At 50.2% G+C, this 26,473-nt stretch overlaps 1 protein-coding gene across 2 annotated transcripts in view; it reads left to right on the top strand.

The window, feature by feature from the left end:
• SETD2 (SET domain containing 2, histone lysine methyltransferase) overlaps positions 1–26,473 on the top strand; it is a gene marked incomplete at its 5' end in the record, with an annotated part of 72,890 nt that overhangs the window by 6,635 nt on the left and 39,782 nt on the right. The window contains 5 exons of one of the 2 annotated variants that reach the window (XM_082305106.1): positions 9,154–9,169; positions 13,330–17,768; positions 19,991–20,122; positions 21,335–21,463; positions 24,970–25,093. In XM_082305106.1, the coding sequence (XP_082161232.1) occupies positions 9,154–9,169; positions 13,330–17,768; positions 19,991–20,122; positions 21,335–21,463; positions 24,970–25,093 (4,840 nt within the window). Of the gene's footprint in view, positions 1–9,094; positions 9,170–13,329; positions 17,769–19,990; positions 20,123–21,334; positions 21,464–24,969; positions 25,094–26,473 lie in introns of those variants that run through there. The other variant, XM_082305105.1, reaches the window with a different exon arrangement.

Below are 26,473 nucleotides of genomic sequence, written 5' to 3'. Positions count from 1 at the left end.
AACGTTTTATTTACAGCACTGAGACGACAAAGTTTTTCGGGGTGCACGGCGCGGGTTGCCGTTTCTCCCCTTTGAAGTCTGAATTTAGGGACACCTGATTATGGGAAAGTATCTTCTTGTTAAATTTGGGGTGAGTTTGGGGTAAGAACGGGACATTTTGTGAACGCAGACTTTGATACGGTAAATTATGGAAGTATTCGGTGTTATACGTGTCTGTGAATTATACGGTGATCTCGCTAGGGTGACTGAAGGTGAGAAAGTACCCTCAAATTTAACGGTTTTGCCTCCGTCTGAAGCGGGTAGGATACGTCTTCCAAGAACCTCTCCCGCTTGGGATGCAGGGGACGGGACCGCTCCCGCCTGCTTGCTGTTTTGGGGAGAAGGGGATGCCGGGGCCCACCGAGGTGACGCATCTCCTCGCCGCGCGTTGCGGGTGGCACGCATCCCGCTGCATCCCGCTGCGTCCCGGTGCAGAGGTTTCCACCTCACCCAGTGACGCCGGGCTCGTGGGAGACCTCCCCGGGGCCACCGGTGCGGTTCGCCTTCTCCTGAAGCAGGTAGACTTCTTGCAAGCTCAGCCTGCACCCCAAAACAGAGAAATCTTTATTTGCAAGGCATTCGAGGGGACAAAGATGACGTGCAGCGCCGAGGAGGGTATTTGTCGTGCAGGCTTGGCGATGCCTTGATAAGGGCAGGTTAGGAATTTGCTTGCCCCTGGAAGGAAAATCCCGCAGGTGAAGCGGGATGGTGCTACCTGCTGAAGGTCTGGTCCTGCTGGCGGGCACAGGGGGCGAAGGAGGGGTAAAAAACCCCCATGTTTTTACCCATGTCAGAAATGCAGAAGGTGCGGTGGAGCCTGGGGCTGCCCGGGGTCCCGCTCAGCCCTGGGGAGCGAGTCCTTCCCCCCCTTGCGCCCTCCCCGAGGGAGGGGCCTTCCCTTTCTGCTCGGTGGGGGTTTTTTTTCCCCTTTTTAGCACAGACCTGATCACCCAGAGCCATTCCTCAGGTCAGATGAAGCCTCAAAGCCTCTGCGTGTCCAGCAGATATCTGGTGGCCCGAGCTGCTGATTTCCCTGCCGAGCGTGAAGCCCTGTGCTGGTTGCCAGTAGTCATGATCGTAAGTCAGCTTAGATATTTCTGATGATTATTTTTTTTTTTTTTTTAAATTCAGTGTGCTTTCAGGTCCCCCGCCTTGCTGTGCTTCCCCTGTCGCTGCAGAGGAGTGCTTTAGAGAAGCGTTGGTATCACTTGCGCCTTGTATTTCGTGGAAGCTGGGTGTAGCCACTTGCTTTTCAGCAGGATTTAAATACTGACATGATTTCCCTGGTATTGCACATCATTTACCTTAATTTGAGCAGTTTAGTTCAGCACGTGCTGAACTTTTTCTGTGCAGCCCGGTGATTGCGTGGGATGGGGATTTGAGCAAAACGAAAAAAAAAAAAGTTTTTTTTTCTTTTTTTTCACTAATTCCACTAATTCCTTTTCCCTCCGAGCCTAGAAATGTTCCCAGTGTATAACCTGGCAGCGCCCGCAGATGCTGTGCCGCCGCAGTCGAGTCAAACGTGACCGTCCCCGCCGGATTACGACGGCAGGCGCCGTACGTGAGAGGGAGTTTTGCTGGCACTTGCTTTCTCTCCTTTTTTTAATGAGCTCGGAGGGTATTGACTGTAAATCTGCAGCGGAGCCTTAGAAGGTATTTGCTGCTTCTCCTGGTGGGGAGCGATTTTGGCTTGCAGGGTCGGTATCCCCAGGGCGTGCTTGGCTGTGTTGTGGTAGCGCCTCCGCTTAAACCAGCGTCAGGGTCTTGCTGCTGCAAACACTGTTTGTAGGGGTTTTAAAATGTCCGTGGCCTGAAAAGCCTGGAAATAAATAGAGGTGGGATGGGGGGAGCAGGTAAAAAAAAGTAGGGAATGAGGATAACCGCCTTAGTGGCTTGTTCAGGTTGCACACAGGCTGTTGCAGGGCTAGGGGCCGAGCCCGGGCTTTTAAGCCTGGCCTAACCCTGGCTGTAGGAAGGAGGTTTTAATTTCAACCTTTTTGAATCGTTAGAAATTGTTCAATGAGGTGGTGAAGATGATGAGTGAAAGAATGACCTTGCCTTGCAGGGTGGGCTGCGATGCCCGCAGCGCCCTGTGCCTCTCTGTAAAGCTGCCGTGGGCTGGGTGGTTTTAACGTGGGCTGGGTGGTTTTAACGTGGGCTGGGTGGTTTTAACGTGGGCTGGGTGGTTTTAACGTGGGCTGGGTGGTTTTAACGTGGGCTGTCGGTTTTAACGCAGTTTTTTGGGTTTCTTTGTGCAACTCCCGCCCGTCCATCCCCCGGGTGGTACCCCACCGGGGGAGAGCCACGTCAGCCCACCCTGCCTCTTCCCCTGCTCGCCTGCTGGAGGTGATAAGCCGGAGGTGATAAAAACCGCATTTGTGATAGATCCAGCCTCATCCTTCCCCAGGGGCAACTGCAGCCCTGGACGGACAGATGGCTCAGGGGTGTGCACCCATTTTAGGAGTTAATTGCATCAGGTAGGGAAAACGCAGTTTAAGAGTAGCTCCTATGTGTGAAGTGTTTCCCTTTGTTGCCGTATGTGCCTGCTCATGTCGAAAGGAGGTGATTTTGAGGCAGGGATTACGCGAAAAGTGATCCCATTTAAATGTTGTTGATGGGAGGATGCTAACTCTAAAAGCTGCTGCTGAAATCTCTCCTTCCCTGCTCTGAGAGGAAGAGGAGGAGGAGGAGGAAGCTTTCCAAGGACTGATGCTGCCATGGCGCTGAGCCAGAAGCCGTGGTTTTGAGTTAAGCTGTGGGCTTGCGCCCTCTCTTTTTGGCACCGTCGCCCTTCCGTCCCCCCAGCCCCGTCCTCTCCTTTCCCTCGCCGTGTCGGTGCTCTGCCAGTAAATCCCGTGCCCGGCTGCCATGGGAACAGCATTGCTTACGATGATTGCTGTCACGATTTCAAACTTGATTTCTTCTTTCGACGTGCCCTGGCACCGAGCAGAAAGGGGAGCGCGGGAGCCGTGTGCCTGCTGGGGAGTTTGGGAATTCCCGGGCATTTTGGGGAAGGAGCAGGGTCCCGCGATGCTTTTATTGGAGCAGAAGACTGGAGAGCACTGGAAATTGTTTTCTTCTTAACCAGGTCTTTTTCCTGAAGCGGAAGATCCCCTAAAACGCTAATATTATTAACACACAGATAGCTAAATAGTTAATAAATAAAACTTGGGCCAAAAAAACCCCCCAAACCTCAACCTCGCATGCTCCTGCCAATGTCTGTTTTCTCTGACCCACGTTCCTTTGCAAGAGGAGCAGCGGCAAAAGCAAATTATTTTCAGAAATCATCCTTTTCCCCCTTTATTTCTTCCCCTTCTCTTTAGGGTTTGGGGCTGCGCGGGCTCTGCCGGACCCAGGGCTTAATTCGTAGCTTGGGCAGAAGTCCCTTCGCCGGCACTGCCAGCTGGCAAAGAAGCAGCATTTTAGCTCATACCATTTTTTTTCTTTTTTCGCCTATATTTTCCCCAGCTGTGGAGAACGGAGTGTAAATGCTCGTAGTAAAAATTTATAGGGCTCTAAGTTTTCCATATTGTGTTGTAATGCCTCTTGAATCGGTTCTCGGTGGCTCTCCTCCAGCCCGATGAGAAATGGGACCCCGGGCTGGCCTGCAGTGGAAGCTACAGCAGTTGAGTTTCTTAATCTTCTTCGTGCCTGCTGTTGAAAGGGCTCGTGTCGGGGGTTATTCTGGATTTATAAAGTTCATTTCGGGTGGGAGGGAGTGTTCACCGATGCTTACGTGGGACTCCGTACACCAGGAACCCATAATCTATGTTAACACAAAAATCCCTTTCTGCGTAGTTGGGACTGTGCAGGGCGTCACTCAGCCCTTAGCAGTTTTGTAAATGAAAGAAGAAATATTTCTTTTCGGTATATTCAGCTACTTCTTTTCCTGGCGTCTTCAATCCTCTGTTCTTCCATGTTTCAGCACAGCAGAAATGGTGTGGCTTCCCCTGCTCCAAACCCAGAGAAAATGCGGGATAAACTGGCAAATGCTGATGTGGGGCAGCAGGGGATGGGCGAGCCGGCTCGGGGGGACGTGCCGCAGGGACAGGTACACGCTCACAGCTGCCTTGACCTCGTTTTCTGGAGAGCTTGGCTTGGTTTCAAGCTTCTGTTTAAATAAGATGTTTGAAACCGTTGTGTATCTCCTGGGCGTGCTTTAACCATTCCTCTGGCCGTGGCTTTTTGGGGGAAGGAGCAGGATTGTCTATTAACTTCCCTGCTTTCTTTTTTTTTTTCCTGGTTGTACATTATCCGGTTGCGGTGCAGTATTTTTGGGAGCAGGGACACGTTTGGATATTAAAAGCACAGCACTCTGTACAGAAGATTTCACAGCAATTTAGCACCGTATTTCTGTTAATCATAGGCGCCGCTGCACGTTTGTCCTTGTTTTTTATCTCTAGCCGGCCACATTAGAGACTAATCAGCCGAGTGGGCAGTAGCGCTTCAGACCTGGAAGTATTTTATCAAATTGTTTGGTTTCGAGGATGGCAGGAGCCGAACGAGAGCGGCGGTGAGCGAACTTCATCTCCAGCGTCACGGTGCGCGGCGGCGGCAGGAGCCCAGAGGTGCAGCCCTCCGTCGCCGGCCGGGCAGCGGGTGAAATCTGTCTAAATATTTCCTTTTTGGATCTTGCTGGAACTGCAGATTTCCAGCCGAGGTGTCCGTTTGTTGTGGTGCCTTCTGGTTTGCTTCGCCCTGGTGGCGTGGGCGAAGGATCCGGGAGCAGCAACCGAAGTCCACCGGCATCCCCACGCTGGCAGGACGTTTCTGGCAAACCTGGCCTAAGCAAAACAGGCTGGAGGTTGGGATTTCCTCCGGTTGCGTGCTGAGGTTTTGCATTTTGTTTCCTTTCTTCAGAAAGAAAGGCGATTGCCGAGGCAGGTGGGCTTTCAGATGGACCTATGCTAATGCCTGCACAATACCCCCTCCTCAGCCTAGAGCAAGGTGTGCTGAGTGCCTGCTGGGGATGGGGCTTTTTAGGCTTGCAGGGTTGTTAGTCTTGCAGATGTTTAGATAAGAAGAGCTTTAGGCTTCCAGATTTTCCTCTCTTAAGTAGAAGAAAATGAAAAAAAAAAAAAAAAAGACATACAGGAGGGGAGGCTCTTCAAGTTTTGTCTTAATGCAGACCAGCATTTGTCATTTAGACTCCAGAAGCCTGGAGGCATTTTTTTTGTTTGCTTTTTTAGCATAAGCAAAGCCTGCGTATAGTTCAGGTTACAGTGTGGATTACATCTTAAAAAGGAGAGAAGTCTCATTCATGTCAAGCTGTTTAAGCATCTAAGAAATGCTGGAGCTGCTGAACCTCAGAATTAAAATACAACCTTATTTTTTATTAACATGCCCGTGACAGACCTGGGATGTTTCCATGAGTAGGAAAGCTGGAGGAATAAAAACATGGGGAAAGAATGCTATATAAGGCCACTAATAAATTTATATAAAGAATTTTGGTAGAAATGTGGGTCCACAGCCTTAAAAAAACCCTTTCCCGCCAATACAGACTCCTCTGCGGGGCGTGGGGATTTGGGCTTCGCCGGCTGCTGGGCCTGCTGGTGGGTGCAGTCGTGCGGTTGCGGGGTGCGCGCGAGCACGTCTCGCTGTTACCTGACCGATATTTGTCGTTAGTTCATCACATCTGACTGGCAAAATTGTTCCTTTAAATTTTACTTTCGGGGCAGACTGAATTTTGTTTTATTTTTTAAATACTAATGCATAGGGCTGCTGTAGATAAGTAGAAGATGGTACGGTTCCCTGTTTTGTTTTGTTTTTTTAATTTATTAACCACTTGTTTGTAGAGGTCTTCAGTTTTGCTTTGAGTTTTATTTTGGGTTTTAACAAGCCCTTTCTCTCGACATTCACAGAAATGAGCCACTAAGCGCATGAATTCAATGCCAATTTTCATAACAGTCTTCCTTTTATGTACCTGCAGATAGCGAGGTGCAGCCGGAGGGAAAGAAGTGGGATTGCTCTAAACCTCTGGGGCTGGAAACCTGCTGGAAAACCTCCGGGTTGTGTGTTGGGATGGATCCCCAGCTCGCGTACGCTCTTGTTGTGCCGGGTCTCCCGCCTGCCAGCTCCTTCCTCGGGCTTGTAACGTGGGGATTTTATGTAACTTCAAACCCAGCGTGGGAGGAATTTGGCAAAAGGTTTTCGAGCGAACAGCAACGCGTTCACTAATTTTGGAAATCTATTTATATTTTTTTTTTTTTTTTTGATCTGGGGCGAAGGAAGAGGCTGTAAATGGAAACGTGATCCATAAGCCAAGCCAGCGACCTCCTTTATTAAGGTTAACCTGCACCAGGGCGCCCGTAGCGAGGTGGGACGACTTCCCGCGGCCGACGGCCGCTTTAGCTGGTGGTGGAGGGGTAAGTCAGGAGGGACAAGCACTTGGGCGTAACCGGCTGAAATACCGCTGCAGAAACGCTTCTCTGTCCAGTAGAAATTAAATTGTTCGTAAAGACATCTAGGACTATGCAAGATACGTTGTCGGTAATGTCATATCTACTTCATTCTTACATATTTTATTTTAACAAACAGTTAAATTCATGCAACATCTGCTGCTGTTTGGTCCCTTCTTAACTGTTTTTTATCTTCTGATATTTTGATTTCTCACTTGCCACCCTTTAAGCTGCTCAGATTTTAGCAATTCCCCCTGCCAAGGGCAGACAAGTCTCGCTACCAAGTGGCTTTAGAGCAGCAAGATCATCCATTTCCTCACGCAGCTCATTATTTTCTCTGGGTTTGCAAGGATCTCAACTCGCTTTTTTCCCCTTCAGTGTATTGCAGTTTTCGTGCCCGCTTTGACCCGCCGTGCAGAAGCCGATGCTCTGCCGTCTGCCTTCGTGGAGCGGCTCTTTGGAGGTGGCAGATGCTCAGGCTGCTCTACCAACCCGGCCTCTTGCCTAGGAAATCTGCTGTGGCTGCAAGCTCTGAGCGGGATGTGAGCTTAGAGCTGGCCTGGATCGTGCCGTGATTCCTGCTCTTTTGTAGGCATGTCCTCTTGGAAGGGAAAATTTCATTCTTTCGGTTTTTGGAGACCTCTACTTTGTGTGCTTGCCAGCATTTTAGCTTAATACTGGTTTCATGCAATGTTTCAGCAACGAGAGCAAAACCGGATTGTTAGGAGGAATTAGTTACTTCCTTTACTCTTACAACAGGTTATTAATTATAAATACTAAACTTCATTACCTCTCTCCCAATATATAGCTACTTAACTCTGCAGTCTTAAAGAGACAGTTATTTCTGTTTGGTTTAGGGCCACCAGCTTTCATCTGTTGGTCGTTACTCCGTGCTGCATCACAACACGTCTGGTTATGGACGTCTGGAAAATCTTCATAGAATCATTTAGGTTGGAGAAGACCCTTAAGATCGTCAAGTCCGATGTTCACGTTGGGTCTTGTTGGGTCTTGGCTGCGCTAGACCTCCGAGCTGTTCTCACCCCTTCTAAACGCTTGCGTTCAACACTCAAAATATGTGACCGTCAACAACGTCGTTGTCCTGGAAGTCTAAAACTCTGCTTTCTGTATTCCTAAAAATGAAACCTCCTTTTAGGCACTAATTTGTGTCAAAGTGCTGTTCTTAGAGGGCTTCTGACCTCCTCTGCGTCAGCAGTATTTTGAATTCATGGCTTGCTTAACCCCATTAAATCACATACGTGCCCTCGTGTACTCCACAGCTTGCTTAAACTCGTGGCTCGTGTTTCCTCAATGAAAACAAACCCTGTTCTTGCTGCTCGAACAATGATTTATAGCCTATTAATAAGCTTTATCAACTGGACGTGAGCCTTCGTAGAGGCAGGAGTATATTACTGCTGGTGATAGGTCTTTGTACCAGGTTGCTCCTAATTCTCTGTTGATGGTGGTTTGAATGGGGAAATAGGTGGTTATTGCCCTGCCGTCGCTGCGTCGGGTCCCTGCCTGGGTTACGCAGAAACCGAAAGCTTTGGCTTTCTTTTCCAGAAACCGATGCTTCTCGATTAGCTGACATTTGAAGTGAAATCTGTGAACCTTTTCTGCAAGAAATCTTTCACCGTGTCCCACGACAGCGCCGAATTACGGCTCAAAAGCTGATAAAATTTAGCAAAGGTCTACATGAAAACTTGCCCTGTATCTGTAAGGGAGATAGGGAAGAGGCTGGCTGCGAGCAAACGGGAAGGTTAGAGCACTGGAGAATGCTTTTGGACTTCTCGTAGAGGAAATAACAGGTAAAACAGATGAGCTGTTGACATGTCGGTTGAGGCGTATCGGTAACCGCTGAAACTTCTACAGCTGCTTCTGTAGTTTTCCTTTGGGGACCGAGAACCTCGCTGAAGCTCTCCCAGGTGTCGGGCAGAGCAAGAACAGCGTAGTTGTGTTCTTGTTCCTTCTTCCTTGTAGGAGAAACTGCTTTGCTGGCGGTATCGGAGTGAAGAACTTAGGGAAGCAAAGGCAAGTTGGGCTTTCCTGTTGGCTCAGCGGTGGCAGGTTGGGTTGGGATCAAGGTAATGCTCCAAATGAGCTCGTTGTTGAGCGGCGAGCTTCCAGAGTACTGATTAATTAATTCTAGGCGTCGTGGTAAATAGCCAGGGCCGCAAATCCGTGGCAGGTCATACAGCGATAAGGTGTTCCTAAGCATCTGTAATTTCTGGCGATGAGAGAGACAGATGCTTCCACTGTTTCTGGGCTGCTAAGGAAAATACTAAAATTGAAAGAAACCCAAATTCAGCTTCCTACATCTCATTTTCAAGATTTTTATAGCTGCGTTACCTCTGCAGCGTCTGTTGGAATAAGGTTCTGGCTGGTTTGCAGGCCCTTAGAAGAAAACAGCAAGGCAGCGGTTTGCTCAAACAATGTTTGCTCTGTCAAAGTCCATGCAGAATTTTCAGCCTTGAAATTATTGAGCTTCAAAACGATGCCGTGCTCCCCTTCAGAGGCGGCCGGCCCGTCTGCTTGACCGTTGGGTGATGGTGGTAGGGACATCTCTTGCAGCAGGATTGGTGTTACCCTCGCTCCGTGTCCCCGGGTCCGTCCCGTTTGCAGTGCCAGAGATCTAATGTTACATTTCTTGTTTCTGCCTGATGTTTACACCTTCTTTTTATGTTTTCTTTTGCATGTTTTCTCGGCTGGATTGCAATAGAGAAGAAGAAAATGAGGTGAGTAAAACCGATTCCTTTCTTGATGTAGCTCCCAAGACATGCGTTAGCCCAACCTGGTTAGTTTGACCTATAGATTCATTGAGTCGAGAGAGGTCCAGGTAAAGCAAACTGATGTTGTTCTGGGGTGCCTCTAGTCCAGTGGTTAAATCCAGGAAAGAAGGGAACCACCTTCAGTACCGCTTCTGCTGTCTGCACACGGGGACGCGATAGCGGAGCGTGACGGTGCCCTGGAGTCATTCGGTGTAGGTAGGTGCTGCTCTCCGCACCATGAGAAGGTGATTATTTAAGGACTGAATCTGTGAAAAGAATTCGTTTTGCTGTATAGGGCTCAATGAATTTAAGGTGAAAAGAGAAAACTTGGAGGGACTGGAACGGTTTATAACATCCCGGCACAGGAACGACTGCTGCTGATAATATTTGGTGCTGCAGGACGGTATCTGCTCTGGTTGCGCTGGTGAGCGTGCTGCGCGTCCTCCCCGCGTTCCCAGCGAACCGAGCGCTGCAGGAGCGCTGCCGCTTCGGCAATCGCGTGCCTCTGCTGAACGCACGGAGTGGGCTTCTGCCGCCTTCGTCTTTCTGCAAAATACCCGCAGCAACGGTTTGGGGAACGTTCCCTTTCTGCAAAATATTAAAGGAAGGAGAACTCCTCTTCCACTGGAGAGCTTTTGCCAGTAATTGCTACCTATTAAATTTCAAAAGCTACCTGTGGAGTATGTTTAAAATTCTGTAAGTCCTGTTTTGTTAAACTCGGTGTTATTTAAGAGAAAAAAAATCCCTGGAAGGGTGAGCACATGAGGGTGAAACATTTGTTCTGAACTGTATCCTCTCTGCTGAATAGGCTGTGAAAAGGGGAGGAACAGAAGCTTAGCAGCTCCTTTTGTGCCTTCAGGTCCTGTGTTTTGTGTGAAGGGGGATGTGGCCGAACCCCGTTATTCACCTGTGAGCTCGGATGTCAGATCCATTGCGCTTGAAGTTAGAAAGATTTTGATCCAAAACATCGCCACGTTTCCATAACTGTGAATTTTGCACGTGAAATAATTTCACAAAAGTTCTAGCAAGAAAGAAAACTCTTGAATGGTGATGCACTGTATTTACTGTATTTTTACTATATTTATATATATAGGTACAGATTTTTTTTTTAATACGTAATTGGCATCATAGGTGAATCCAACCTCTGATAAGAATTTGGATTCAGCTTTGTGGAGACTCCTTCCATTAGACATCAGGGTGTGGATGAAGATAGGAACCTGATCTCTTCTCCATTCTCCCAAGACACAGGCACACAGATCAGGGGTATAAAGGTGTGAATTTCTGGTGAGGTAGGGATAATAATTGACGCAGCAAACCCACAAAACGATGTTTCCTTGCCTTTCGGGAGGCTGAGCCCAGCGTCCTACGGGAAGGTGGTCTCAGCAGCATTCGGACATGTAGAAACTCGTACCTGAACACTTAATTTTGTCCCGTATGCTTCCGTGAATTAGTTTATATACACTTGTGTAGTAGCCTCTGGATCGCTTTGATGTCTGGACTCTGTTGAAAACAGGGCTAGTATTTTCTTTTGATGGGTGTGAGACAGTCGTGGAGAGAGGAGCCTGTTTCGGAGCTGGGCAAGCGTGGGGACATGCACTTTTTTTGAAGGTCACTGTTTGGGTGCCCTTTTAGCCATGGCACTCGTTTAAAAGCATCCGTGAAATAGCACCCATATCAATAACCCCCATTTGAAAGGAATGCTTTTTTATTTTTTGCACCCAGAATGCAGCTCATCGTCTGCTGGTGAAGATCAAACGTTGTGTACGGTGCTGGATTTGGTAGCCAAGGCTATTCACGTGGAGACCGTGACACGGTTTCCACAATTAAAATAAAACCCCATGTGTTTCATCAAAAATGAGGATATTTGTGTATATATAGCCTTCAAGGGTGCAACTAGAAGGAGATGGGGTTTCCATTCCACCAATGTCTTATTTAATAATTTACTGCGGTGCCTTTCGCCTGAGCAGCTATGCATTGTTTTACAGAAGTTAAAGGATAACTAAGTACGTAATCATTCACAGCGGGCTGCAGGAGACCGCTGCGGCTGCCAAAGATGTGTTCAGGCAACAGTTACGGGAGTAAAACCCAGCTCTGCACAGTTTTTCTGCTGCTCCGACTGTTTCTGTTGGAGTTGTGCTTCTCACAGAAAATATAATTACGCGAATGCAGTTTGGATTTGGGGGGATAAAGACTACGGACACCACCACCCTTATACCACGGTGCGGCAACATTCAGCTTTAGGGGTTGCGCTCCCGTGACACAGCTTTTGCGCAGACGAGCCCTAAGCTTTAAAATGGTTGGAGAAATGCTAAGATGGGTAAACATACGGTGCTTTATGCTTTGAAAATTGCTAATCTTGGGCTTGGATAAATGCATCCTGTAAGGTAAGAGGTTCGCACGTTGAAGGAGCTTTGTTGCTGTGGACTTGCTCCAGTTCCAAAGCCAAGGTTGGGTTGCGAGTGCTGTTACAGCAGCTTTCTTGGTGGAGATCCTGAGCTCTTCATGTCCTAGAGAAGGTGACTTTCAGCTCGTTAGCATCGAAAACAAACGGACTTGCTGTAGCATGGTCCTCACTGCGAGGTGGCGAGGGAGATCTGGGCAGGAGGCAGCACGTAGCTTCTGGTAAGCGGGGCAGCGAGGCTCAGGGCCGGGTCCTGCCCTGGGGGCACAGCAACCCCAGGCACCGCTGCAGGCGTGGGGAGGAGCGGCTGGGAGCTGCCCGGCGGGAAAGGGCCTGGGGGTGCTGGTCGACAGCCGCTGGACACGAGCCAGCAGGGTGCCCAGGTGGCCAAGAGGGCCAGTGGCATCCTGGCTTGTGTCAGGAACGGTGTGGCCAGCAGGAGCGGGGCAGGGATCGTCCCCCTGCGCTGGGCACTGGTGAGGCCGCCCCTCGAATGCTGTGCTCAGCGCTGGGCCCCGCACCCCAAGGCGGCCATGGAGGGGCTGGAGCGTGGCCAGAGCAGGGCAGCGAGGCTGGGGCAGGGGCTGGAGCACAAGGCTGGGGAGGAGCGGCTGGGGGAGCTGGGGGGGCTCAGCCTGGAGAAGAGGAGGCTGAGGGGAGCCCTCCTCGCTCTCTGCAACGGCCTGAAAGGAGGCTGGAGCCGGGGGGGTCGGTCTCTGCTCCCCAGGAACAAGCGCTGGGACGAGAGGGAACGGCCTCAAGCTGCGCCAGGGCAGGGTTGGGGTGGGTGTTAGGAACAATCCCTTCCCCAAAGGGCTGCCAGGCCCTGGCCCAGGCTGCCCCGGGCAGGGGCTGAGTCCCCATCCCTGGGGGGATTGAAAAGCCGGGGAGATGTGGTGCTTGGGGACATGGGTTAGTGGTGGCCTTGGCAGCGCTGGGTTAGCGGTTGGACTCGAGGATCTTAAGGGTCTTTTCCAACCTTGACGATTCTGTGATTCTGTGATTCTGTGGTTCTGGTGAGGTGCCACTGGAGCGTGTTACAGTCGCTTGGCCTGGAGGTGACAGAGGCATCACGCACGACTGGGTCCTGCTGGGAATTCTTGGAGGTTGTTACATTAATATTGATCAATGCCTGAGCCTGGAAACTTATTAGGAATTACTAATGATTGAGATAAGCCCCGTCCTCTCCCACCTCCTGCCAACAGCCTTAGAACTGCTGCTGTAATTCTGGGTGGTCTGATTCACGCTGAAACCGAATGCATCCAGGTGCGGTCTCCTGGGACGTGAAAAGAAACAGAGTTAAAGCTTAAAAATGCAGGATATTTTGTAGCCTGGGACCACAGAAACAGCACAAATAAAGTGGTGCTATCTTGTCAATTAACTTTATATGTTGAACCCTGTCTCTTTCTAAAAACCCTAAGAATTAAATGAAAAAAGGACTTTTAGTTTGCTCATTAATAAGTCAGTTAAAAAGCCTCAGTTTAAACCCCAAAGGAGGTTTTGCTCCAGACTGGAAATGACTGGGTAATTGATTTTGTTCAAGACAGAGCCAGGCGCAGAAGGCGGCGTGGCTGTGCTATCCCAGAGCCCAGCCCGGGGTATCAATTTCTATTTTATCGTCATGAAAAATTCACCAGGTAAAAGGAAATCATTCAGTGTGCCTGTAGAACAGAGTTAAAAACCCCAAACCCAATTCCTCTGACTGCATCTTCTTTTTCTTTTGCAGGGCAAGCCTGAAACTGTGCAGAAAGCTGGCTTTATCAAAGGCCCGGTGTTCAAAGGCATTGCTTCGAGTCGCTTTTTGCCCAAAGGCACCAAAACAAAGGTTAACCTTGAGGAGCAAGGAAGACAAAAGGTGTCTTTCAGCTTTAGTTTAACCAAGAAAACCTTACCGAATAGATTTCTGACTGGTCTTGGAAACGAGAAACAAAATGAAACTCAGAACTCCCCAGCAGTACCCCTTCAGACTGACTTTAACCCCAAAAGTAAAATGGACCTGGGGGATGCCGCTGGTTCAGCTGAGGAGTCTTCACCTCCAAAACCGAAGGTAGAATTAGGGAAGATCCATTTTAAAAAACATTTACTTAATGTCACAGCAAAACCACCACCAGCTACAGCAGCAACGCTACCGCCGCCGCCACCGGCTGTGGCACCGGTAACGGAACCGGTGGCATTGGCCGCGGACTTTGCCTCAACGCCACCGCCCCCCCCGCCTGCCCCTCCGCCGACGGTGTCGCCAGCAGCATCGATGCCGGTTCCTGCAGCGGCAGCCTTGCCACAACTGCCGGTAACGCTGATGTCGACGCTGTTGCTGTCGCCGCCCGTGGAAGCTGAAGTCCCCGCTTCGAAGGAGCCGTGCCACGCGGTACCTAAGGAGGCTTTGGAGCCGGACATCAAGCAGGATGCGGTATCGCGCGGTTCGGAAGAACGCGTAACTCAAATCACGCCCGAGCAGACGGAAATAACTCCGCAGAAGGAAGATTCCCATATTGGGAAAGAGGATGAGGTTTCCGACGGCTCGAAGGGTGCTCCCCTCTGCTCCCGGAGGCAGGGGTCGAAGAGGAAGTTCTCCCAGTCCGATGGCACGCTGCTGGGCTCCGAGTCCGATGAAGATTCGGTGAGGACCTCCTCCAGCCAGTGGTCGCACGAGCTGAAGATATCCAGTACGGAAAAGGAGAGAGATCCCAGAAGAAGCTCTGCCTCCCTCAGAGGTGACGACCTGGGGAAGTCCTCCTCGCGCTCCAAGTCGGACAGGGATGAGAAGTACTCGAGCTATTCAAAATCGGAAAGAGACTCGCGGTATGGGTCCTCCCGCTCTCGATCAGACAGAGAGAGAAGGCGAAGCCGGTCTCATTCCCGTTCCCGATCCGATCGGGGCTCCCGAACCAGCTCTTCCTACTCGAGGTCGGAGCGTTCGCATTACTACGAGTCCGACCGCAGATACCATCGGAGCTCCCCGTACAGGGAAAGGTCGAGATATTCCCGTTCGTATGCGGACAGCAGGGCGCGAGAGAGCTCGGACTCGGAGGACGAGTACAGGAGGACACATTCCAGATCGAGCGACTCCAGGCGTACGTCATCCCACTCCTCCTCCTCCTACAGAGACTCGAGGACTTCTTACTCTAAGTCGGACAGGGACAGCAAAGTAGAGTCGTCTCATGCCGACGTGGAGAGGAGAGGAAGGTCGTCTTCGAAAGCAGATAGAGATTCAAAAAGGACTTCAGAAAGTGAAGTAACCAAAAGGTGCTCTCCCCTTGATGAGCTAGGCTATCGAAAGGGGACATCCCATTCTAAGCCCGACAGTAATGTGAATTCCTCCCGCTATAAGTCCACCCCTTCAAAGACCCCCGCACCAAAGCCTGATAAATTTAAGAGTTCTTTCTGTTGTACAGAATCGATCGAAGAAATAAAACAGCAGTCTAATTCTCTAGATTTAGAGACCTCTTGTCTAAAAAGCAATGAGATCAGGGTGTCCATTGCGAAAAAATTTGAAAGGGAAAAGACGCTTTCTCCATTAAATCAGTTAAACGATTTGCCCGCTTTTAAAAAGGCAGACGAATCGAAAGCGGGTTTTGCTAACTCAGAGTCCGAGGAGCTTACAGGAAACGAATGCCACGACAGTGTTAAGGAACAAGAAACTTTATTAAAGATAAAGCACGATCAGTTAAGAACGTGTTTCCCCACGGAGCTGAGTGTAAATGGGTCCCCGGAGAGTGGGGCTGATGGTTTGGCAACTTCCAGTGCCTCCAAAACAGAGGATGTCGCCGCGTCTTCTGACGATAGCCTGTGTCGGTTGGAAGCATCGCCTGTCGTGAAGACGAGTCCGTCCTATCCGTTGCCATCTAATGGGTTTGAGAGTACGTATGCATCTCAAGAGCAAGAGCCGGATGATTCTCGGGTCCAGTCCAGCGAGTGCAACAGCCTGTTGCGGCAAGCAGAGGCTCCGGTCCCGCCGCAGCAAGGGGAAGCCATCCCTTTGCCCGTCGTGAATGTAGATCATACTAAAACTGTACTTAAGCTGGATGATCAGGCGACTCCGTGCGACAAAACCAAAGAAGCAGTTTTTTGCTACATTTCAGATGATGCCACCCCTGCTCTGTATCACTCAGAAGTTGAAATCGAAGCAGAACCAGCAGATTTAAAAGTTACATCCGAGACTTTCCTGGACGTGCAGGTAGAGCCGCAGACCGTTACGTGCGGTTACGAGAGCACGGAGGATCACCACGCAAAGCCTGCCTGTGACGATGAGCACGGTCATCCTTCCCATAAAATCAGCCTGGCGGTGGAGAGCTCGAGCAGGGAGCCCTCCCAGGGTGGCTGTTCCCCGAGGCTCAGGTCGAACCATCCCGTGCCGGAGGAAAGTGTCTCTTCCAAATGGGATGTGCCACCGCCGGATGCACGCCAGGAGCTGCTGCAGCATTCGGAAGCCGAAGAGACGCTCGAGTTGGATACTCAACACGTTGATCTTGGTTCGGCAAAAGGCAAGCCATCGTTCAAAGATGAACATTCGTACTATTCGGAAGTGCCGCTGGAGCACCGCGGCAGAGAGGTCGTGGAAGAAAGTGCTGTTTCCACCGAGGGAGTTGGGCCGGATGATTTGAGAGTTCGGTGTCCCGGCGTATTGGCTGAGAAGGATGAGGGAAAAGAGCCCTTGGTGGCTTCGGCTTTTCCAGACGCCTTGTTTCCCTCTTGCGACGTCATTGTCACTGCAGAAGAAATGGAGACGGTAACTCAAGCTCCGACGTGCGACAGCAGCGGCAACGCTGCTGAATTTGTTCCTGCTGGTCACGACGATTACTCTGACACGGGGGAGAGCGACAGCGAGGGGGGCAGCGAAGACAGCGAGACGGAAGACTCTGATTCTGATGACGGCGTGCCACGGAAACGGCTCCAGTCCGTTGTGGTCGTACCAAAGAACTCAACCATTGCGATGGAGGAGAGCAGCCCCGGCTCCTCGCGGAGCAGCCAGGGCAACCGGCGCTTCTCCGACCACTGGGACGATGAGCGACCGGAGCCCAGTAGACCCTACTATGAAGAGAGATCGGAGAATATGGCGAGTAAAGGTGGTCCACAAGTAGAGAGCAGGTGTTCTCCTAGAGGCATGGAGAAGAGTCCAGCAACTTCCACCGAGCTCAGCAGGAAGGAGATGGAGGAGCTGCGGCCGGATCCGTGCCAGCCTCAGAGCGACGGCGTTGACAGTACGAGTCAGGCAGACCTGACGGCAGACTCCCACAGCAAACCCAACCCAGATGAGAGAATAACTTTGAAGGAGCTGATGTCCGTTGGTAGACCGATTGGCCGACAAGACGAGCAGCCGTTTTGTCTGCCGGAGAGTTTTGAAAGCGCTGATAAATCCCGACACCAGATGAGCTCTTCCAAGCCAGACAGTAGGCAAGGGAAGGGTGGGCTTAACCAGTCTGGCCTCGGAGAGTACTCCAGGCTGGATGGTTTTCAGACAGCGGAGGATCTGGGTGGTTTGGGCTGGGACTTTTCCCAGCCGGAGAAGCCCAGTAGCACCTACCAGCAGCCGGATAGCAGCTTCGGGGTCTACTCAGGCTACATCTACCAGCCGGGCTCGGGAGCGTACGGCGGCTCTCAGAGTTACTGGCAAGGCAACGGTTATTGGGATGCGAGGTCCGCTAGCAGGCCTTCTGCAGTTAATTACGAACGAATTCAAGGGCAAGTACCGGATTCTCTAACGGAGGATCATGAGGAGTATGAAGAGGATGACCGTTGGGATGATGACTGCAAGCCTCGTTTTCCCAGCCCCTCGAGTAAATGCCAGGTGCCGGGGCAGAAAGAAAAAGGCTCGGTGCAGGCACACGAGATCAGCAGCAATTCGACCAAGGAGCCGGTGCCTGGCGGGGAGAAGAAGGAGGAGGTGAAGGTTTTGGAAAAAAATGATGCGAAAGAGCGAGGTCCACCAAAAAAAAGACGCCCGGAGTTGGAGAGCGACTCTGAGAGCGATGTGGACTCGAGGGAGAAGAAGAAGGTGAAAACGGAGGGGGAGCAAGTGGAGTCGGCGCCGCAGGACTCCTCCATGGTGGGTCGGTTGTGCATCATGGACGACTTCAGAGACCCCCAGCGCTGGAAGGAGTTCGCCAAGCAAGGAAAGATGCCCTGTTACTTTGACCTAATTGAGGAGAATGTGTACTTGACAGAAAGGTAACTGATTTTTTACCTTTTTTTTCCCCCTTTTTTTCCCTTGCCTATAGCAATTTTAGATTTCAACTTGTACTTATTCTGTGATAGCTTTTTTTTTATGGCCAAATTGGCATAATTTGGAGGGAGGGAGGGATGTCGTGTTCCCTACGTCTAGCAAAGCTGCTCGTAGAGGAGATGATGCTGGGCAAGTGTTTAACCCGCCCTGGGTCTCTTCTCCTAAACAGAAAACCCTGCTTGGGCCCAGACAGGCCCTGGTGATGAGAAGAGGTGGAAGATTGGAGGGTATGGGGGGACGATGATTTATTTACACCCTCTTCTCAGTCATCTTGCAGCATCCCCTTTGTCTAACGTTGATTTGGGTATCAGGCAGGACTTGCGCACGTGGGATTACAGGCATCAGCACCAAGTAAACGCGTTATCCACGGCAGTTTGTAAGAGTAATTCAATTTCTTTCCAAGCTTTTTGCTTGCTCTTGTCCACCGTTCACCTGAATTTGGTGTGGTAGAGCCCAGAGCAGTACAGCAGCATCTCCGTGCTTGCCAGATCTTGGCTGTTTAGTGTCCCCAAACGCCAGCTCGCTCCCTTTCTGAAGACACAGGGAAATCTGTCTGGGCGTGGGAAAGGTTTTGGACAAATAACGTGTGTTTCCAAAGGTTTTGGTTACTTGCATGTAATTATTTGTCGCCTCAGGTGAGTTATTTTAGATCTAACAGACTGTAATTTGAAATATCAGAGGGTAGCTGTTGGCCGCAGATTATCCTTTTCCCTTTTGCACGGGAATGTTGAACAGGATATGATCCTTGGAAAATAAAATCCTCTGTTTCTGAGCTTTAGGGATGATGAGTAAGTGTATTGCTTCAGTGCTCAACTGCCCCCATCCTTGCCAAAAACCGACTCGCTCTGGCTTCAACGTGTAGGTGAGAGCTCCTTACGAGCGTGTAACCATTTCTTAGTCCTGGCAGAGTGCAGTAAAGCCTTCTGATGATTTACGCCTCTTTAAAATCTTGCCATTTCATTTAACTTCACGGTCCTTTTTCGCCTCGTGATCCTCAGGGGTGGCCGAGCGGCGGTGTTCCTGCCGAACCCTCGCGTGCCGAGCGCCGGTGCTCGCCAGCGGCGGCACCAGCTCGGGAGGACGCTTCGCGTGGCCCAGCTTAAACCCGTGTTGGGCTTCTTGTGTTGGGGCCTTCACACTCAAGGCTTTGCCACGTCTTTTGTTCACTAAAACGGCTTCTTTTTTTTTTTTTTTTTATATATATGTGTTTTAAAAGATATTCTTGATTCAGAGTCTGAATACCAACCACCTATCTGCAGATACAACCTGCTATTTATTTCAATCCAAGTTTTTTTTTGTATGCCTTTTTTTGTCTTGTTGGGATCCACGCTCCAAAGCATTTCCCTAATCATGTTATGGCAACTAAAATATTAATTAGTAGATGCCTTTGATGCCCTCCCTTTTCTGTAACTAAGATTTTCTTGGGTTTTTTTCCATCATCTTATTTGACAGTAAAGCAGAGGTTTAAGTAGCTAAACCCTCCAATTTGCTGTATTAAAAGAATGCTATTTTAAAATGATATGTGTGCTCGGCTAATGGTTTATATGTTAATATTTTAGAATACAGGTTTTCTCCTGGCCTTTGGATCAGCGAAACCAAGTGGATGTTACAGAGTAGCTGAGGTTGGAAGGGATTTCTGGAGATTGTCTCCATAATATTATATATGATTACAGAATATAGTATTTCATGAGAGGCTAATCAAAGTTTATCCTTTTAGTTTAAACCTTAGAACTTGTGCTATGTGGTGAAAAATCTTCTGTCTAGAAAAATCAGGCCTGAATTTTCTGGAAATTGGTTTCTTGTGTGACAAAATGGAGGGGTTTTAGTCCTTCCTCTGGCTGCAGGCGTGCGTGCGTGCGCGCATCTACATTGAAAGTAGAATTGGGTTGTGGGCATTGAGGAGAAGGAAAAAAAGGTTAAATATCCTGGGATGTCTTTCTGAGAAATCGTCTTTTGTGATCAGAAAGCCATCGCCTCCCACTCAAAACAAACCGAGTGTCCTTGGTTACCCCTCTGCCTTCTTGTGGTCATCCGAAGCTAATCAATCCATATGCCCAGGTTCTGGAGAATAAATTAATTTCCTCCAGTAACACCTGACGAAGGTTGAGGAGTAATTTCTCTACCCAGATGCTGTCTAACCCGTGTTTCAATGACTTGTCTTCAATAGGAAGAAGAACAAATCTCACCGGGATATTAAGCGAATGCTGTGCGAATGCCCTCCTCTCTCCAAAGAAGAGCGAGCTCAGGGGGAGGTTGCTTGTGGAGAAGACTGTCTCAATCGCCTGCTCATGATAGAGTGGTGAGTAGCGTCTCACGAGTTGCCAGGGTTGGGTGGTGGTGTCCACGAGATGACGTGGGAGCCCCTAAAGGAATCCAGACTTTTCTGGGCAGTGGCAACGAGCTGTGCACCCTCATTTTCACTGGCTGGTGTGGAGCGATCTTCAGAGCCTACACACCAGCATTTAAACCTGACCTTAGATCTTCTGCGGGAGGCTCGACCTTAGCAACCTCCTGCTAAAACCTGCTACAAATCATGGAATCACAGAATCGTTAAGGTTGGAAAAGACCCTTAAGATCCTCGAGTCCAACCGTTAACCCCGTGCTGCCAAGGCCACCACTAACCCATGTCCCCAAGCACCACATCTCCCCGGCTTTTCAATCCCCCCAGGGATGGGGACTCAGCCCCTGCCCTGGGCAGCCTGGGCCAGGGCCTGACAGCCCTTTGGGGGAAGAAGTTTTTCCTGATATCCACCCCAACCCTGCCCTGGCGCAGCTTGAGGCCGTTCCCTCTCGTCCCATCGCTTGTTACTGGGGAGAAGAGAATGGTTGGAGTTGGGAGAAATGCCTGGAGTCTTCTGCTCCTCAGCCTTAACTCTGGTCCATCGTAAGCGTGGTTGGAGGGAGTCAGAAGAGCAAGCGTAGCTCTACTTGAGATCCTTATTTCCTCTCATTTCCCCTTTTGCATCTCTCCTCTCCCCAGAGCCTCACCAGCCTACGGCTCTTGTCTCCGTTTCCCTCCTGGAAGAGGCCAGGAGAAGAGGGAGCTCCATGTGAGCGGGAGGCAGGGGACAGGGTGCTCACTGGGGTTCACCCCCTGGCACAAGGATTGTCACCAGCTGGGGTGGAAGGAGAGGAATTACCTGGCAGAAGCCATGCCCTTTTGTTTTTATATATATTTCGTAGCCTGGGCAGTAGATGTAGGGGAAGGGGATATCTTGGGGGAAGAACCCATAAAAACGTGGGGGAAGAGGCCGGCTCATCCTGGTTTGATTGTACAACGTTGAAGTACAGCGGCATTGACATTCCAAATGTTTTTATCTTCCTTCCAGAAATAAATTGTCTGCATTAGCATGTTGGCAGTCAGATGGTTATGCTTTTTATAGCAAAACACGTTTGACGGGTTTTACACTGAATTTATTATGGTTCCTTGCTATCTATTTCCCATTTGAGCAGTTTTCTGTTAGCGCTGTTGTCCTGCTGGGAATTGATTTGTTCCGTTTCCTTCCCTTAGTTCTTCCAGGTGCCCAAACGGCGACTACTGCTCCAACAGGCGCTTCCAGAAGAAACAGCACGCAGATGTTGAAGTGATCCTCACTGAGAAGAAAGGCTGGGGGCTGAGAGCTGCCAAAGATCTGCCATCGTAAGCCTTTGCTCTTCGAATGACGTCCTCGTGCTATTTTACTCCCTCGCAAAGGGAAAATAAGTTGCTTGCGTTTCTTTAGTTTCACTGACATTGTAGATTTGCTGAGGTCCTTCCAGCTTTATATACCGTCCGTGGCCTCTGTCAGGTGTCCCTCTTCGTTACCAGCACGTACGTATCCACTGATTGCGTGTTAGGTCTCCCACCCCGGTTTTGCTCTCTTCTCATTAGGGTTTCTGACAGTCTCACCGTGGCTTCATCTTGTGTTTAATCTGTCTTCCCTTCTTTCCCCGTCCCCACTACACGGCATCAGAGGAGCACACACTCTGGTTGCGTCTCCTCTTCTTCTCTTCCCACCTCTGCAAGACTTAACCCTCTTCTTGAGTCCTCCTTCCCTTCGGACTACATGAAGATCCCATGGGGATCTTTCCTCCATCCTTAGCCTGTTGTTAGTTAACTTCTAAGTGCTGGTTTGACATCAGCCATGCTTACAGATCCGAGTCTGTGTTTGACGCGTCTCTGTTTCGCTCAAGCCAAATGATATTTGCCCGTTGTGCCTGGATCGGCGCCTTGATCGACAGCGTCTGGCACAAAGGAGCTGGTGGGACTCGGACGCAAGGGTTGCGCGGTGCTTGAGCCCCTTGGCGGCAGGATGGATGCCGATACTTTTGGAGTTACAGTCCTGTTTGGAAGCTGTTGTACTCAAAAAGGGAGCGTGGCTGGGAAGAGGAATAGTGCCAGGTAATTTTGCTCTATAGGTGTGTGTGCAAGGGGCAGGTCTGAGACGGGAATGCCTTAAGGTAGGGTAGGTCAAGGAGTTGCCTTCTGCCTCGCCGAGCCGGCGCTTTCTCATACTCCTAGTAGTAAAAAGAGCTTTAAATGAGGCTGTGAGAGAAGAGAGAGGAGCAGGGGCGTTCAAAGAGCTGCTGGGGGCTGAAGCAGGAGGAGCGGGACGAGCAGAAGGCAAAGATGGAGTTTGCTGGGAGAAGGGAGCGAGACGGGAGATGTCTCCAGGTGCGAGTGGCTGCGGTGCACTGCCGCGCTCCTACGGCTGGCAAGACCCGGGTGGATTTGTCTCCCGCAGGTTCAGAGCTCCCCATTTGTGTGCAGGTCGTGTGGGCGTGGGTGCCCTCTCAGATCCACGCGGGGCGAGCAGAAATGGGTCGTGCTGCTCTGTAGCTGAACAACAGACTTGGCAGGCCAACTTGCCGGAGCGTCCTGCGGTGGGGAAGCAGCGCCGTGCACGCAGAGTTTCCCCGGGCTCTGGTTTCCGTCGCAGAAGGCTGTGGGACGGGCACGGGGAGTCTGCTCAGCGTCCAGCGCACCGGAGACTGAGCTTCAGGACAATCTGCCTAGAACTTAATTGTGCAAAGATTTTCTGTGACTCTGGATATTTTAGCGAGTTTCCGTGGAAACTCTGATTTTATTTTGCTTCTATTGAAGGCAAAGAGTTCTGAGGAACCCAGCAACGTTTCTGACACTTAAGAAAGCTTTAGGTCTTAGGGCAGAGTTTTTTACTGCTATATGGAATACATGAGACTAATTCACAGGGAGATAAGGGGAAGAGTTTTGATTGCTTTGGAGAGGTACACCAAGTTATCTCAAACGCAGTGGAAACAACTCTGCGTTTCAACCCAATATGTTTAACCGAGAGCGCCTTCACACTGTGTTTATGCAAAAGATAACAGCATTAAGCGATGGTTAAAACGAGCGAGCGCTCTCCATCACTGTTCTCCTGCACAGCAACTATACGGAAGAAGAGGGTGAGCATCGTGGCGTTTTCTGGCTCCTGATTTTCCAGATTTGCCAGAGAACCCGAGGAGTCCCTGGTGCTGCTGGACCTAACCTTTGCAAGAGCAGGGTCCTGTTGTTTTTGGAATAACGCGTGCACAGGGAAGGGGTAGCGATGGGGGCTGAAGCAGTGCTGCTGCCTCGTATGGAAATATCAGGTCTAGTTTTATTTAAAGTTTTAGGAATTTCTTTTGAAGACAAGGTAGTAAAGATCTGGCTGATAGCGAACAGCCCACCATAGCAAGCGTCGTGTCTGCTAGGTGTGCTAGGATCAGGAACGTTGAGAAAGATGGGAAGGAGATAACCGTCTGAAGACCGCCTTGGGTAAGAGCATAAATAAATCAACAGGAGCAGCAAAAGTATCTGCTGCCGTTGGCCTGTGTGCATCAAGGGGGTTGGACATGGTTCCTCAAGGCTTGATACGGCGACTTGAGTCTGGGGCTGGCTGGAATATTGCTTCTGTTTCTGTGCGCGCTGTTCTGAAAAGCTGTCGCGTGGAGAGAGATTTGCAGACTGGCAGAAGGTTGCTGCGGAGCTAAAGCTTGCCTTGGGAGAAGACAACCTTCTCTTGGTAGTCATCCCACCAGAAGACAGTCTGTGGACTGTCACAAATCCAGCGAAGGGTGGAGAGGTTGTACACCCAGAAGATGACCTCTCCCACCTGGTGTGGGTTTGTTCAAAGATATTTCTAGCTCGGCTCTCCTCGCTGTCCTGCCACGGGTGCCTGTTTCCCAGGAGTTTTGCGGTCGGGACTTTGAGGGGAGCTAACCCAACTAAGCAGCAGGTCATCAGAAGATCCTTGCTGACACCTTCACGGTGGTATCTGCAGGCTGGGGAGGCATCTAGGAGAAAGATAGGGCTGAGTTAGGAGCTGAAGGAGCAGATTAGTGTACCAGAACCTTTTCTTGGGTGGACAGGGAGGTGGGGGAAGATGGGCGTCATTTGTCCATGTGGGCTGGAAGGCCACCACGGTGCTGTGAGTGGTGGGGAGGAAATGGGGTGAGCGACGCCTGCCCAAGACACTGAATGCTTGGGCACTGAAGCTGGGCTTTTGCTTTCCTGGGGCTCTCCCGATTAAGCACGAGGAAAGAGCTGAAGGGTTCAGGGGGACATTAAGCAAGGGAAAACTTAGGAGAGATGTCAAGAAAAGCTGTTTCACATTGCCTCTTGGTAGGCTGGAGGGTTTCAAGCCTGGCTGTGCTGCAGAATGCAATCTGTGAGGTTTGTGTCCGAGTGCGGGGGTAGCTAGTTGTCCTCTTCCATCTCTGCTTTTAAATTCACCTTTCCTATGGTTAAAAAGGATATTTTATTGGCCCCTCATTTCACCCACCAGACCAGCAAGGTGCAGACAGCCTTTCCATTTCAACTGAGGGAAAGCACCTGCAGCACCTTCTCTTAGCACTCCCTGCTTTCCTCTTCCCATCGCCCCTAAGGTCTTGTTCTTTTACGGAATAAACCCCGCTCGAAGGGGAGCTTTAGTCTCACGCCTGGGCTTTTTGCTGTGATATACCTGCCCATGTGACAGTGTAAAAAAATAAGTTAATCAGAATTGCCTGAGATGAAGGCGTATAATAATTGTAGCTACGCCACCAGGACGACCGGGCTGCAAGTGGCATTCAGAGAGCCCGTCTCGGCAGCAGTTATTTTCTGTTCCTTGGTGTTTCTTGCTTGCGGCGAAGTGGAGTGATGCTTGTTTTTCTTCTTGGACTTTGCAGCAACACTTTTGTCTTGGAGTACTGCGGAGAAGTGCTGGATCACAAAGAATTCAAGGCTCGCGTGAAAGAATATGCCCGGAACAAGAACATTCACTATTATTTCATGGCCCTGAAGAATGACGAGGTGAGCAGTGTGATTGCTGTGCTTGGCTTCGGGGCAGGCTGGCTGGCCTTAGCCCTGGTCACGGACAGCGCCGGCCCCCTGTGAACCCGCTAAGCAAAGTCCTGAGATGTTTTCCTAAGGAAAGGAAACTTTGGCTGGCTTCGTGTTGTCACACCTTACATTTTTTTAACCCGTTTTTCAGTTTCACCCCGATTTAACCGAAGTCTGGTAGCTTAACTCTATCCCAGTGTCCTTGGAGAGGAGAAATTGTCCTCCCAAGGGGCAGGATGGAGCATGGCCCGTCCCTTCCACATGAGCAAACCTCTGTGGGAGAGAAACCGTGTCTGCGTCCCAGCTTGGGGGGATGCTTCAAGCCAAACTCAACCTTCTTGGATGCCCAAGTAAACCAGTCTAGAAGACACGCCAAGAAACCATGTTTCCTTTCTTCCCTTGCTCACAGAACTGCATTAGTTTCTTCACCGAAAGGGTTATCAAGCCACAGGCTGCCCTGGGCAGGGGCTGAGTCCCCATCCCTGGGGGGATTGAAAAGCCGGGGAGATGTGGTGCTTGGGGACATGGGTTAGTGGTGGCCTTGGCAGCGCTGGGTTAACGTTGGACTCGAGGATCTTAAAGCTCTTTTCCAACCCAAACGATTCTATGATTCTATGAAATTGGGACACTTTTAGCTGGGGGAGCCCCTACGTGCAGGATTACTGTCACTGAAATATTTATATACCAGAAGTTCTTAATTATTAATCTTTGCTTCAGCTCTATGGGATCGTGGAGCTGCGACGTGGAGAGCGCAGCCTTGCTTACCTTGGGCGACGGGCCCTCCCTCACTGAGAACCAAGTGTATAAATAGAAATTTAATATCATATTCTGCTTGTCTCTTCTGCCAAGACTTTTTGCGTCTGGGTAGCTTTAGAGTAAATGAGCTAAAAATACTTAGAGTGCTTTTTTTTTCCTCTTTTTTTTTTCCCCCAACGTAAGCAATTTTTGTAGCTGCCGTGGGATTTTTGTGCGATCACAAGGGGGCACAGGGGAGTGTTTCCAGTTATAAAAGGGAGGGCGCAGTGATCCAGGAGACGACCTTTCCATTCGAGTACGATGCGCGTGGCAGAGATGTTCGGCTTCCCCAGCCCTCGTGGTCCTTGTGCCACGTATCAGAGGGTCAGAAACAGATGCTAAAAATTCGGGATCCCCGCCCAACTGAACTCTGTATTAACCTGCAATGAAAACTAAGAACCGTGCACCAGTGGCTTAGTGCTCTTCTTTTTTGGGGACACTTAATATCGTTATAAAACCCGTTCTCCAAACCAAATAAAGTCGATAGCCGGAGCGGGAAAGGGGGATGACTTCTACGTGGGTTGTGTTCAAACGCGCGGGTTCGTAGCTCTGCTG

Source organism: Platalea leucorodia, assembly GCF_965183815.1.
Source record: "Platalea leucorodia genome assembly, chromosome: 1".
Classification (NCBI taxonomy): domain Eukaryota; kingdom Metazoa; phylum Chordata; class Aves; order Pelecaniformes; family Threskiornithidae; genus Platalea; species Platalea leucorodia.
This window is presented reverse-complemented; position numbering and strand designations above follow the sequence as displayed.